The 14,052-nt window shown below is 51.1% G+C and overlaps 1 protein-coding gene across 3 annotated transcripts in view; it reads right to left on the reverse strand.

Annotated features, from left to right (window-relative positions):
- The window catches only part of GLI2 (GLI family zinc finger 2), a 255,721-nt gene that overhangs the window by 57,315 nt on the left and 184,354 nt on the right, over positions 1 to 14,052 (reverse strand). For all 3 annotated transcript variants that reach the window (XM_038564918.1, XM_038564917.1, XM_038564919.1), the window contains one exon: positions 3,351 to 3,456. In XM_038564918.1, coding sequence (XP_038420846.1) covers positions 3,351 to 3,456 — 106 coding nt within the window. The remainder of the gene's footprint in view (positions 1 to 3,350; positions 3,457 to 14,052) is intronic.

A 14,052-nucleotide genomic window follows, 5' to 3' on the forward strand; every position in this document is an offset into this window, starting at 1 on the left:
TTTCTAACCCTCCCACTCTGTAAGTAGGCAACCCTGCTGGTTAGTATTTCATGTCTCCTTGCTGCCTCAGTTCCTCCTCCTGTAAAATGGAATGATACAAAAAGTCCACCTCACAGGGTTGTGAGAGGGTTAGGGGAGATGAGTGAAGTATGTACAACAGAGTCTGGTCAGTAGGTCGGGATTATTAGGAGAAATGGTAAGTCATCAATGGTGGGGTCTACTCATAGCTCTGTTGAGGTCTCTAGCATGTGGGGACACCTGAGCCAAGAAAGTCACCTCACAGTGATGTCATCCTATGTGGATCATGCCCTCAGGGAATGACCAGCACCATGCACATCTCCGAACAGCACCTGGCCCCTTGCAGGGGGCGCTTCCCTGTGGGTCTGCTGTGCCCAGGGTCTGTGTCACTGAGCCAGCCCAACATTTCTCAAGAGCAGGAAGTCAGCACTTCCAACCCCCTCCCAAATGGGAACTCAGCTCCGTGATTCTCCTTCAATGCTCAGATGCCACCAAGTAAGGGATTTTGGGGGACCAACTAGCTCCAAACATGTGCACCGCCCCCCACCCCCAAAGATAGCTGCCAGAGCTGTGGTCTCAGCACCTACAGCCGCAGGGGCCCAGGGATGGGCAGAAGGCTGAAAGGGCCCCATCACCTGCCAGGCGGGCACAGGGTGCCTGCAGCAGCAGGCCCTAGTCAAGGGAGAACCAGCCACATGCACTGACATGAAATGTGAAGTTTACAACATCTGAAAGGACCTGGGGGAGACAACTTGAAGGGACTCCCAATTGCCCACATGTGGGACCATTTCAACCACACGGAAATAGTGACAATGACAGAGTATAACTCAGGATAACACGACTAGCCATGCATTTATTTGGTATAAATAAATGATCAAAGAAAGAAAGAAATGAGGGAGAAGAGACTATTCCTTACAGGAGAATCCCAGGCAAAAAATGTGGAAGCTGTGATAGAAATAAAAATCACTATTTAGGGATGCTTGGGTGGCTCGGTGGTTGAGCAACTGCCTTTGGCTCATGGCATGATCTTGGGGTCCCGGGATCAAGTCCCGCATTGGGCTCCCCACAGGAAACCTGCTTCTTCCTCTGCCTGTGTCTCTGCCTCTCTCTGTGTCTCTCATGAATAAATAAATAAAAATTTTAAAGAAAATCACTATTTGAACAATACTAATAATTAGGATTTCTGTCGAGAACCGACGATGGATGTTAAAGTTAGTAGGTGAAAATAGGATAAGACACAGGATATTTCCATATTATCAAATGTCAGCCCCAACCAGGAACTTACTAATTACAGAGAGACCATCTTTAAAGTGGAGAGACCCAGCAGACTTCACCTTAACTAAGTGACCTCTAGTGATGAGAAAAATGAACATCTCCAGGAACGAGAACTATTGCCATCATGTGCCTCCTGATGCAACACACTAGGGAGGGCACACACAATTTTTAGGGTATTATTCTCCCAAATGCTTATTCTGCATTTAATCTGAGGCAAATTCAGGCAAGTGTCCCTAGTTGAGGACAACTGGACATTTTGTACTGGCCTTCAAGAGGGTCCAGGTTGTAAAAGAGAAACTAAGCCACTACATCTCAGGTTGAAGGAGGTTTGACCACTAAATGGCAAAGACTGCATCCCAAACACGGAAAAAAAAAAAGACATTTATTGGGGCAGCTGAGGAAACTTTGGACAAGATTTACAAGTTAGTTTAATGATACTCTATCAGTCTTTAGTCACTTAGGATATGAACCCCGGGGAGCCTAGTGGAGGGAATCATGGAAATCTTTGTACTATTTTTGCAATTGTTTTCCCATGTCTGCAACTATTTCAAAGCGAAAGATGCTTTTTAAAAAAGAAACGGAAGGTCCCCAATTTGCTCTGCCGTGGGGAGGCAGTGATGGGTGCGCAGACACAGGAGCTGCCTGAGGGCTGGGACCTTCTCAGCCCCTGGCCTGCTGATCAGGCCCAGGGCTTGCTTTGAGCACAGGGAGTGCTCAGTAAGAATTTACTGACTTCGTTCAGACAGGAGCTGGGAGAGGCAGGAAGTATGGGCTGTCTCCAATGGGTGGGACGCGCAGACAGTGCTCTCACTAAGCAAACACTGATCGTGGACCTATTATGTATCAGCTGTCAGCAAGGCAGCAATGAGAAGGAAGCTCAGAGCCTGCTGGGGAGCAGGGGGGAAAACAGATCATTCTGGGGAAGGGCGCCCACTCATGTGGGGGGTCCCAGTGTCCCATGGGGAGGGTGCATTCCAGGCAGGTGGGCAGCAGGAGCGGAGGCATAGGAATCTGTGGCAGGGCTGTGTGTGACCAGCATCTTGGTGTGGACGGATGAGATGGTGGGTCCATGGGCCACCTGCTCCTTTGCAGTAGGCTCCCTCCAAGGCAGGTGTGGGGAGCGGCAGGGATGCGGGGGTAGGGAAAAGGTTTCGGCCTCCCCTCTGGAAGCAGAATGGATGGGGTAGAGTGGGGCTGTCTTTGAGTCGTGGTGACCAAGAAAAGTGACATTGGCTGCAGGCTTCGAGGGCTCAGGTGGGAATAAAGAGAGACAGGATTAGGTTTAGTGAGATGGCACTGGACACGCCCCTTCTACCTGGGAGCCTCAAAGCAGGGCACGGGGAGGAGGTCCCAAAGTGTAATGCTGAGCTTGTCCTCAGCAGCAGGGTGTCTCTATAGCATAGTGTTTAAACCAGGACACATAAAAAGGGTGCTATGAATTACAGTACTGTAAGAACGTATAACTAAGGTCGCCATAGTTATTCTTTTGAAGATTTTATTTATTTATTTGAGATGGAGCGAGCAAGGAGGAAGGAGCACGAGCCGGGGGAGGGGCTGAGGGAGGAGAAGCAGATTCCTCGCTAAGTAGGCATCCCGACCCGGGGCTCCATCCCAGTACCTGGAGATCATGACCCTAGGTCAAGGCAGATGCTTAACCGTTTGAGCCACCCAAACGCCCCTAAGGTCACCGTACTTATATAGGACCTTTGACCTGAAGGGAATCCCACTGCATGGGTGCAAACAGAGCCTCAAGGTGCTATGGATACCCAGGGACAGCCCGCAGCCTTGGCAGCTGCGATGTGCCAGCCCAGCAGGGCTTCCTTCTCAGGTAAACCAGAGGGAGCTGAGTGTTCACGTCCCATCAACACACTCAGGCAGGGTCCTGGGTCAGTGCACTCCTGATGGCGAAGGTGACTGTCGGCTTAGGACAGTGCAGGTCGGAAACTCCAGAAAGACACACAGAGGCAGGACAGGTGGCCGAGGCTGCCGGCCTCCCCCCACCCCGACCTGTGGCAGGTAACTATAGGCCCGGGCGGCGGGCAAAGGGCAGAACTTACCCGTGCACGCTGTGGACAGAGTGGGGCTCATAATGGTACCTTCCCTCCTGGTGTCTCATGTCAATCGGGAAGGGAGCATGGAGCGGTGGCAAAAGGTGCTGCGGCACTGTGGAATGGGAGAGAGAAACAGGCCTTCAAAAACTTTTCCCCTCCCTCAAAAAGCAATTTTCAAAGGGCTTTAAAGCTCAATGAATTTCAGAGCAAGAGTAGCCAGGACAGGGGGCTCCGCGGTGCCCTGGCTATCACACACCCATGGAGGGGGATGAATAAATAATCAAAGTCAGCCCGAGAATCCAACATCTTTCACATAAAAGATCCCCAACCGCGCTCTTGACAAAGACAAGCAGCTAAGCGCTCTTTGAACTCGGGGAGATTACAGGCTCAGCCGCAAATCAGGCCTGACAGAGCCGGCAGGCTGCTGCCCATCTCGGCCTCGGCTGCGTGTGGCTGGAGCAGCCCCGGGTTACAGCATCCGGATGCTGCAGTCACCCTGGCTGGAAATATTTACCTAGAACCATCTGCGAGGCCAGGGCCCGCTCCTGACTGCGGCCAGCCTGGTGGGGAGGGGGGGGGCGGGGGCGGGGGCGATCCCACCCAGGCACCTGTCCCATCGTCCAGGTGGCGGCGGACAGCGGGCACCTATGTGGGGCCGTTAATTCTCCAGCTCTTCATATGATTTGCCAATCCCACGTGAGCTGGTGGGTGCCTCCGAGACGCAGACGCCAGCACGTGAGCCTTGCTTTCAGAGTCATGTCAGCCTCCCGTCTGCACTTGGCCTGCCCTCAACAAATCATCATGATAATTGTAGGATGCTCTTTGCTTATTTAAAAAAAAAAAAAAAATTCCTGGGTCCCTGGAGGCAAACATAATGATAGGCTTTAGGAAAACAAGCCTCTTTAAAAAGTAGTTAGACTGGGGAAAGGGCTAAGAAGTGGAGATTTCTCAGTCAACTCGCACTCAGGCTGAAGGCCACGGGCCAGCGGGTGTGCGCGTAGACTGAATCGCAGAGTCCCTGCAAGAGCCGAGGATGGGTTTGTTTTACACGCGTACAGGTCAGCTGACTGCCCAGCCTTCTGCAGTGAACATACACACATAATCCTGCTAACGGTTTCCGTGCGAAAGATCCTGGGACCGTCCTAGTAGCACTAATAATTTTTTTTTTATTGTGGTAAAATATGTGTAACATAAAATTTACCATTTTGAATCATTTTTAAATGTATGGCTCCATGGCATTAATGCATTCAGATTGGTGGACAACCACCATCCATTTCCAGAACTTTCCCATCTTTCCCAGCTGAGACTCTGTCCCCATTAAACACTAACTCTCCACTCCCCCATCTCCCCCATCTCCTGGCAGCCACCACTCGCCTTTCTGTTTCCATGAATCTATTCTACATACTTCATGAGTGGAATCGTGTGGGGTTGGTCCTTATCCACATAGCTTATGTCACTTAGCATGACTTCTTCAAGGTTCATCTAGTGTAGCATGTGTCAGAAGTTCCTTTTTAGGGCTGAATGATATCCCACTACATGGATATACCACATCTGATTATCCAGCGACTCATCAACAGACACTTGGGTAGAACATTGTGAAATTTTTTTTTTAATTTTTTTTTTTTTTAATTTGGTGCCTGAGTGGCTCAGTTGGTTAGGCATCCAACTCTTGATTTTGGCTCAGGTACTGATCTCAGGATTCTGAGATCCAGCCCCACATCAGGCTCTGCACTGGGCACGGAGCCTGCTTAAGATTCTCTCTCTGCCCCTCCCCACCCCCCACTTGCATATACTCTCTCTTAAAAAAAAAAAAAAAAAAAGATTTTTTTTTTTTCATTTTTAAGTGATCTCTACACCCAACATGGAGCTCAAATTCACAACCTCAAGATCAAGAGTTGCACACTCCACTGACTGAATCAGCCAGGTACCCTGAACACCATGAATCCTTAAAAGAAAACTTTCCCTCTGAAATTTTAACCTGAATTTTTACATACTCAAATTCATCTTCATAATTCCTCAATACTGGCACCTTCCACAGGTATGAGAATGAAAACAGCGAATCTTCTTACCCTGACTGAATCAATTTGCCAAATAGACTCCACAGATCTTGGGCTCCTGGGGGACCTGGCCATCAGACATGACAGCAGTCACGCTGTCCCATCCCTCTGGTCGGGCCCTCACTTCTGAAGTGGGAGATTGCTGGAATGACTGACCACCCATCCCCTTAGTCCCGCCCGTGTCCCCTGACGGGTAAGGCCGGTATGACTCTGGTGGCAATGACAGGATGCCCAGGGGGCCCCTGGGGGTCAGAGACCCCGAGATCAAACCTGCTGCTCACCAGCCACATGACAGTGAGCAAGCTTCTTTCCTTCTCTGAGTCACCATTGTGGTTAATCTGCAGATAAAAGACTCCTGCAGCGGGGGTGCTTTCTATGCATAGAAAAAACACTCCATAAATATTACTACTGTAGATGACAATTATCACTAATATTTGGAGGCCCACAGTCCCTATTCTACTGTGAATAGAATTTTCCCAGCTGTGCCATGTGGGACAAGTTGCTCCCAGCTCCCTGCCAACCTTCAGAGGGAGGAGGGTCAGCACTGGCCTGCTTATGTATTGGGAGTCGAGCTGGCCTTCCCTGAACCCCCATAGGACTTGGCAGGGAAGCCATGTCCAGCTCCCCAGATGTTCAAGAAAGGGCCTTTTGAGGGTTGTTGTTGTTTTTTTAATGTGGCCACGCATATCAGATTATAGTATTGTTAATAAAATAAAAATAGTTTGTATGTATCTGAATGTTTTCCTGCATACCCAAAAGCCCCATGAGGCAGCCAGGGGAGGTGTTACTGTGCCCATTTCACAGATGAGGAAATGGAGGCTATGGGTGATTTCAGTCCAAAGTCACAAAGCTGAAAAACAACAGAAACTAGGGGAGAATCCGAGGCCCAAGAGAGCTGGTCAGGGATTTTCCCTCTGCCCAGCCAAAACGAATGCTCAGAGCAGTCCCTGGGAGCAAGGTCAATCCCTGGGGTCCTTCTGGTCCCACCCTATGTATTATACTTAACAAACGCTCATGCAGCACTGGGCCCTGTTCTCAGTGCTTTGCAGATATCAGTTCCTAGCTCTTCGCTGCATCCCAGGCTGTGCTCACCCCAGACCTCCCACTGGCTGTCCCCCAGCACCCAAGTGTGGTCCTTTCCTCGCTCATCTTGCCACCTGCAGAAGTGGAAGGCAGTCCCCTAATGCCCTCAGAGCCCAGACCTTCCCCTCATCCTCACTAGCTAGCTAGGAGTGCTTTTCTCAGGGTTAATGCAACTTCATGCAGGTCTCATGAGCTATAAAATCTGCAGGAATGAAGTGCTCATGGTAGTTTACCAGGAGGACATGAAATGGAGGTGAGACCAAGGCTGAAGCCCGCTGCTGTGTATGAATGGTGTGTGTGTGTGTGTGTGTGTGTACACGTGTGTGATGGGGAAGGAGGAGCCTGGGGCTTCTGGGAAGAGGCATAACTCATAGCCACCCACAGAGTCCTGCTACAGCTGAGGCTGCACCCCACCTCCCCCATTCTGGGGTGTAGGCTGTGGAAGTTACTAGAGGGAGTAGCTTTCTCTTAAATCAGGACTGGGGGTCAGGCCACGGACACTGGGGAAACCATGTCTCCTCTCAGAGCATTATGTTACCCATTTGTACAATGGGAATTTTTTTAAAAAATTTTATTTATTTATTTATTTATTCATGAGAAACACTGAGTGAGAGGCAGAGGCAGAGGGAGAAGCAGGCTCCCTGTGAGGAGCCTGATGCAGGACTCGATCCCAGAGATCACAAGCTGAGCTGAAGGCAGATGCTCAACCACTGAGCCACCCAGGCATCCCTGTACAATGGGGATCAGATGGGCTTTCAGTTCCTCCCTACAGGACAGTCCTGCTGTTTGTGAAAGGTCACCTGATCCCAGGAGAAAGAGCTATGCTTGTCCCAGCCCGTGACACGTTGAGGGCTTAAAAGGGATCCCTGGGCAGGGCATAGGAGCTTGGGGTACAGGCACTGCTTCATCACTGTGGCCCTATCCATACAACTCACTACTAGGGACCAGCGACCTTCTGGAGATGCCCAGCCCACCAGCCCCTGGTTGTCACCCGTGCCCCCGTCAGCTGTCTCTGGGGCAAACTGTGCATCCCAGGCCATCCAAGGGATGAAGGTTGATCTGGCCCATCTGAGGTCTCAGTACCCCTTTCAGACCAGCATGGCCTGTCTCCCCCCACCCCTGCAGCCCTCATTCAGAAATGAACGCTTTGCTCAGAGCCCCTCCGCCAGGCTGCAGGAGGAGGAATTCTCCTTTGGACCCCGGTGGGAGATCCCTCTGTCGAGAGGCCAGCAGCACCCAAGGAACACGAAGATATACACAAAGAACAAGAGCTGCCTTCAAGTGACATGTTGAATGAGATCCTTCCACACATTGTTTTCATTGTGGGCTCTTTTTTTTTTTTTTTTTTTTAAGTAAAAAAAGAATCCAAACTAAATCATGTCCTTCCGGCAAGGGGGAACACACACACACACACACACACACACACACACACACACACATCCCATATGTCATTTCAAAGAAATGGCTCTCTTTTTAAGTTTCTGAGGAAGAAACTCTAAACTGGGCATTTTCTATGTATTGCCCCCGTCCCTCTGAAGAAAATGCACATTTGTTTTTGATCCTACACAGAAAGACGACTAGTCTGGGAAGCTGAGGATGGTGGTGCCATGATTTTGATTTTCAAACTCAGAATCTCTCTGCCTAAGGTTTAAAAGCCAAGTGCTCCTTGTCTGGTGGTCCCAGGGATGACCGTTCACTGGCCTTGGCAGTGTCCTTGGCCTAAGCAAAGGGGGCAGGGAGGACCCTCCTCCGGAAGCTTGGGTCTAGTTAATGTCCCATTAATAACGACTCCGGTGAATTTCTGCCAGAGAGGACGGGGCGGGGTCAGCAGAGGGTTCAGACACAGGATCGGGAAAATTGGGTCATCGAAACATGACCGGGCAGCTGCGTCAGCAGCCAGAGGATTCTCCTCGAATGAAGTCATGTGTTGCTACAACAAGGGGGTGCTGCCCTGAGGACTGAGCTCAGAGAGGCCTGGGGAGGCTGGCCTGGAGCCGGAGGGGCTGGGTGGGGGGTGAAAGTAGCTGTCCTCCAGAACAGACTGGACGTGTTAGGGACACCCGGCCCTCTGGGCTGTCCACTCCCTAGAGATTAGCACGGTCTCCATTTCCCCTGGCCATTTCCATTAAGACCACAGGGGCTGTTAGGTGGGAGCACGTGGGCCGGTATGCTCTGGGCCTGGGACCAGGGAAGCGAAGGGTTTCTGTAAGAAGAGCTGCGCTGCCCGGCACTGGCCGAAGGGAGGTGCCGGCAGGTGTCTCCGGAAGCAGGCCTGGTCCTAGTACAACACCGGTCGGGGTTACGATGAGACAGAAATGTGTATCGGTGTGGTCCCTGGGGCCCTGGGAGGCAGGGTGTGGATCCCCATACCCTCCTTGGGCAGTTGGCCTGTGCCCCAGGGCTGCCATCCTGGCTGATGCAGCACTGTAGGCTGCATCACAGACACTCTGATGGTCTCCAGGCTGCCTCTAATAAGCTGAAATGGGGGCATTCCAGTTGGGCATGCTCTGGACCAGGAAAGGGCTCCTTTGGCCTCCAATTTCTCTTGCAGTCTGGGAGGCTCTGCTTGGGATTCCCTGTTAAAGACTAATGGATCACATTCCCTTCCCTTATAATTCCTTGCATCAAGTAATAACCCCAGTGCAGAAGTTTCATTAGTTTTCTTAAAAGCAAACAGACCTTGGGAAAGTCATGGAAACAAATTCATACTCAAATGCAGATGACTTACCAGGTCACTTTCCCTTTAACGGAAGGACCCAGGCAGCAAGAGACGCCTGTATCTTTGGAGAAGGAAGGTGCATGCTGTACAAAATGAAAAATGTTGATCATGCAAGGAAGGGACAGTGATTGGCACCCTTATTTTCTGTGCAAATGGCGCCGGAAGATTAGCAGGCCCTTCAGCAGATGCTGGATGCTAGCTAGTTGCCTGCATGGTTACAGTCTATGTTTTAGCCATTTGAAGCTGGGCTCATTGCAAATCCTACAGGACAGGACTCTATATTCTCTCCCTTTCTTGTGGAGATCTTGGGCTCTCCCAGGATCCCACTTCTCAGGGATTCTGGAGCTAGGGACTTCCCAGAAGATACCAGGAATGATAGCATCAGCTCCAAAGAAGAGATGGGACAATCCTCTTAGCTACACAGGCCTGGCCTAGGGACATGATGCAGTTCAGACGCATGGCCCCTGCGACATGGCCTTGACCTGCACTGGCTTCAGGCCCCAGAGGGTCTAGCTCTTTAGCCTTCTCCAGAATCCATAGGGACCAGCTGCCCACCACCCAGGGCAGTGTTCTCAATCCCTGGCCTACACAGCCCAAAGGATGGAGCTCACTCTCTGGGCCCACCAGCCCACCAAGGCTTCCCTCACAGAGTCACTGTAGGAACGCCCTTGCTTGAGTGCTCTGAGGCCCCAGAGAACAAGAAGCACATTCCTGCCCATAGGGAGTGCACCAGGGGCACTCTGCAAAGCTGGAGAGCTGGATCCCATGTGATTCAGCAGGCTCCACGTGCATAGGCTGCCGGAATGGTCAGGGAAGGGGGATTTCTGTGGCACCCAGAGCAGCCAGGAAGCCTCCCTGGAAGAGGCAGTTTTGGAGCTGGGCCCTAGCAGCCAAGACGGGGAGAGCTGGAAGGAAGGGGGAGAACGATGGATTCTTTAGGCTCAGAGGTAGTGTGGGCAGTGTGGGCAGTGTAGGCTCAGAGGCAATGTGGCCAGAGGACTCAATTGTACCAGGGCACAGAGTTGTGCGCAGTCAAACCACGCGACCTCTCCTGCATTACAGGATTAGCCACACCTCCTTCCAGGGTCCTCCCGGAGATTCTATGACGTGCCACAGATAACAAGAGGCACACTGTGGAACACCTACTGGGTACCAACATTAGTGCTTCTCAGAACCAAGAATCACTTGTAGGGTTTGTTCTAGTACCACGCTGGGCGCCATCCTCAGAGCTCTGGCTTCAGTGCTGGGAGGGCCTAAGACTCTACATCTACAACAAGTGCCCAGGTGAGGTTCACACAGCTTCTCAGGGGCCACACTTTACCTGGCCTATCTTAACTTTTCCATCCTTCCAGAGTTCCCACTGGCACCGGGAAGGAAGAGGAGATTATTTCTCCTATTCATGCCTGCTATGCATTGTACTAGCTGGGGAATGTCCACATCTGGAGAAGGGCAACACGACTGATGACTGAGACATCCCTGGGTGTGATGGTCAGATCCTGGGCACTGCCACGCCATCCCATTTACCAGTAGCTGTGGCAGAGGGTTTAGCATCATGAGGGATGAGGCAAAGGTGCACGCCAGGACTGGGAGAAGCCCTGGGAGATGGCACACGTGTGTTCCTCCCTCCGCCTGGGGTGGCCTCAGTTCACTTGGAAACTTGGACAGTTTCAAAGGCCAACCCTTCAGACGTGTGGACTCAGATGGCCAAGTCCTCTCCCAGCGGGAACGAAGTAGCGGCCAAAGCATCAGAGCTAGGAGGCAAGAAAATGCAGAAGAGTCCAGGAAAGCCTCATTCCCAGCAGCCAGGCAAGTCCACTTCCGGGATTTATGCAAATGGCATTATTATTCCCAATAATAAGCCTCGGGACAGGCTGCCTCCGGAGCCTCCTCCTGATGCCCAGGCACCACCCCACAGGAAGCACTTAATAAGAATAATAATATCCTGAATGGCACTCCACAGCATGCAATTAAAAAGCATTTCTGTCTCACTTGGGGGGAGGCGGTGGGGGGAGTTAAAATGAGACAGGAAATTCCAACACCACTAGCTGGCTGGTGTCCGGCAGGCAGGCTGAGGCCCCGGGCTCATGCAGTCAGTCCTGCCCCCACACAGAGCTCAGGATCAGGGCCTGGGCCGGACCCACCAGTGTACACCGCCCACCCCGGAGCTGCGGGCTGGCCTTTCCAAGAAGGTGTTGCTTGACAAAATATGACAAAATAGCTGCTGGCAAGAGGGAAAGCCCTGGGCCAGGGCCAGGGCCAGCCACCCCATGCAGGGCAGTGCTCGGAGGTCGCTCTTCAGGATGGGATGGGCAGGCGTGCAGGGAGAAGCGCACGCTCCAAGGGCCTGCAGAGTGCCTGACCAAACGTGGCCCTCCTGGTGTGGGAGCCTCGGTGGTCCTGGGGTCTGTCCCCCTCTGCTACAGACTGAATGCTTATGTACCTACCCCTCAAATTCGTAGGTTGAAATCCTAATGCCCGATGTGATGGTTTGGAGGTGGGGCCTGTGGGAGGTGATGAGGTCAGGAGGGTGGAGCCCTCATGAATAGGATCAGTACCCTTATAAAAGGGACCCTGAGTCCCTCAGGCCTCACAGCAAGAAGATGGCTGTCTACCAACCAGGAAGGGGGACTGTCACCAGACACGGAATGTGCTGGCGCCATGACCTCAGACTTCCCGCAGATCTGGAGACTGGGAAGTCTGAGGTATAAGCCCTCTGGTCTATGGTGTTACTAGAGCCACTAGTGCTGACTGAGACACCCCGGATGATGGTGGTAAGGTGGGGAGAACAGGCCACATGAGCCGGATGGAAGCCGAACCAGAGGCTGCAGTTGACACGGTGAACAATCCAGGTCCCATCACAGATTCACTTAGACTTCATGTGCCTCAGTTTCTTTATCTGTACGAAGAAGGTAGTGACAAGACCGCCAACCGAGGGAGGCTATGAGGCAGAATAGAATAACACAGGTACAGAGCATGGACCACCCCCAGTGGTGCCCGCGAGGCCATCTCCATGGACCTCCCACCCCTGCAATAAGGGGCTGAAGGTTAGGGGTGCTGCAGAGCGTCCCAGGGGTGACCTCTGCCATCGCAGGGGATGGGATGGATTGTGCACCTGTTGGGGTACACAAGTGGGGTCCTACACTAGAGAATCTTTGAACCAAAAGAGACCTCAGAGAAGGTTAAGCCTGATTAAGTTTGAAAACTGTCCTTGTCATGGAATCTGTTCCAAAGGAAGTAGTAAGACCCTAAAATCTGTATTAGATTTGAGGCCCAAAAGACCACGGCTCTGAAGGTCTTCCTTGAAAACCTCTAAGACACAGTGCTGAAAGCTCCCCCAGGGGTTGGGGGACTGAGTGACCTGTGAGCTGGTGCCTGTGCCCCAGGATGGGTGTCAGCATTCCAGTGCAGACCCAACACTGCTCAGGATTACCTGCATGACATCCTCCTATCTTGTCACTCTTTAGAGAATCACCTGCCAGCTTGCACCAGCAGCCACTAGCCGGCAGTTCCCATGCTGTCCTGTCACTGTCTAAAAAGCCCATTTTTCATGGGGGCGGGGATGGCCATTTAGGCTTTCAGGAGGGGGTCTGCACCTCTCCTCTGCCTATCCCACAAGGGTCCCCACAGTGTCACCTGCCTCTTTGCTTCCTTCACCAGCATCTGGTCCCTTTCCTACAGAGTTCTTGCTTCGGTGCTGCTTCTCATCCCCCCAAGAGCACCAAGAGAGCCTGTGGTCACTCTGTTATGGCTCTCAAGGGACTTCGACACTCAGTCTCCATCAGGCACGGGTGACACTTTTCCCGGGCTGGCTAAGACACTTCTGAGTGCTCTGGCCAAAACCAGTTCATGAAATTTGAAACTGTGCAGCACAATCTGCAGTGAACAGAGCGGTCAAGCACCTCCGAGCACGTGGGCTACGCTTACTTCCTTCTCTGTATTCGACAGCTAATTACAAAATGCTTTTCGTTTCTTCGCTGAAACAAGTCTCTTAAGGACCACTTCTCGGGAGCCCCTTGTCAATATGGTCCCAATGGGTATATGTTACTCAAAAGGGTTCTTTTCTTTAAGACAATTGCTACCACGGATTTCTTCTCTAAGTGGCCACATGTCAGATGCAGCTCTGGCCAGTAGACATACCCTGCAGGGCACATAGGTTAGTTTACATTTTCTAGTAGCTACATAAAACAAACAAACAAACAAAAACCACCTGAAAATATACAGCTAATATTTTTAATAATCCAATTTTGTTGACTCACTTGGGGGGTGAGGATATAAAAAATATCAAAATTACATCAAAATATCAAAAATAGGGGATCCCTGGGTGGCTCAGCGGTTTGGTGCCGGCCTTTGGCCCAGGGCGTGATCCTGGAGACCCCGGATCGAGTCCCACGTCGGGCTCCCGGTGCATGGAGCCTGCTTCTCCCTCTGCCTGTGTCTCTGCCTCTCTCTCTCTCTCTCTCTCTCTCTCTATCTCTCTCTCTCTCTCTCTCTATATATATATATATATAATGAATAAATAAATAAAATCTTTAAAAAATATTATCAAAAATATTAACCTGTCAACATATGACCAATATAAAATTATTAACAAGATGTTTGATATTCCTTTTTTTGGTATTGATTCTTCAAAATTAGTTGTGTAGTTTACATTTGTAGCACATCTCAATTCGAGGCAGCTACATTTGAAGTGCCCAGTGGGCTACTGGCTGCCTTATCATGGTTAAACTTTGACTGTTTATATAGAATTATAATATAGGTTAATAAAAGTCTTATTGATATTTAAAATATGGGGAAGAGCGTCTTTCTAAAAGCCTTTCCTCCCTTCTGAGTCTTATCTCCCTGCAAAACT

Source organism: Canis lupus, chromosome 19 (assembly GCF_011100685.1).
Source record: "Canis lupus familiaris isolate Mischka breed German Shepherd chromosome 19, alternate assembly UU_Cfam_GSD_1.0, whole genome shotgun sequence".
Taxonomy (NCBI): domain Eukaryota; kingdom Metazoa; phylum Chordata; class Mammalia; order Carnivora; family Canidae; genus Canis; species Canis lupus.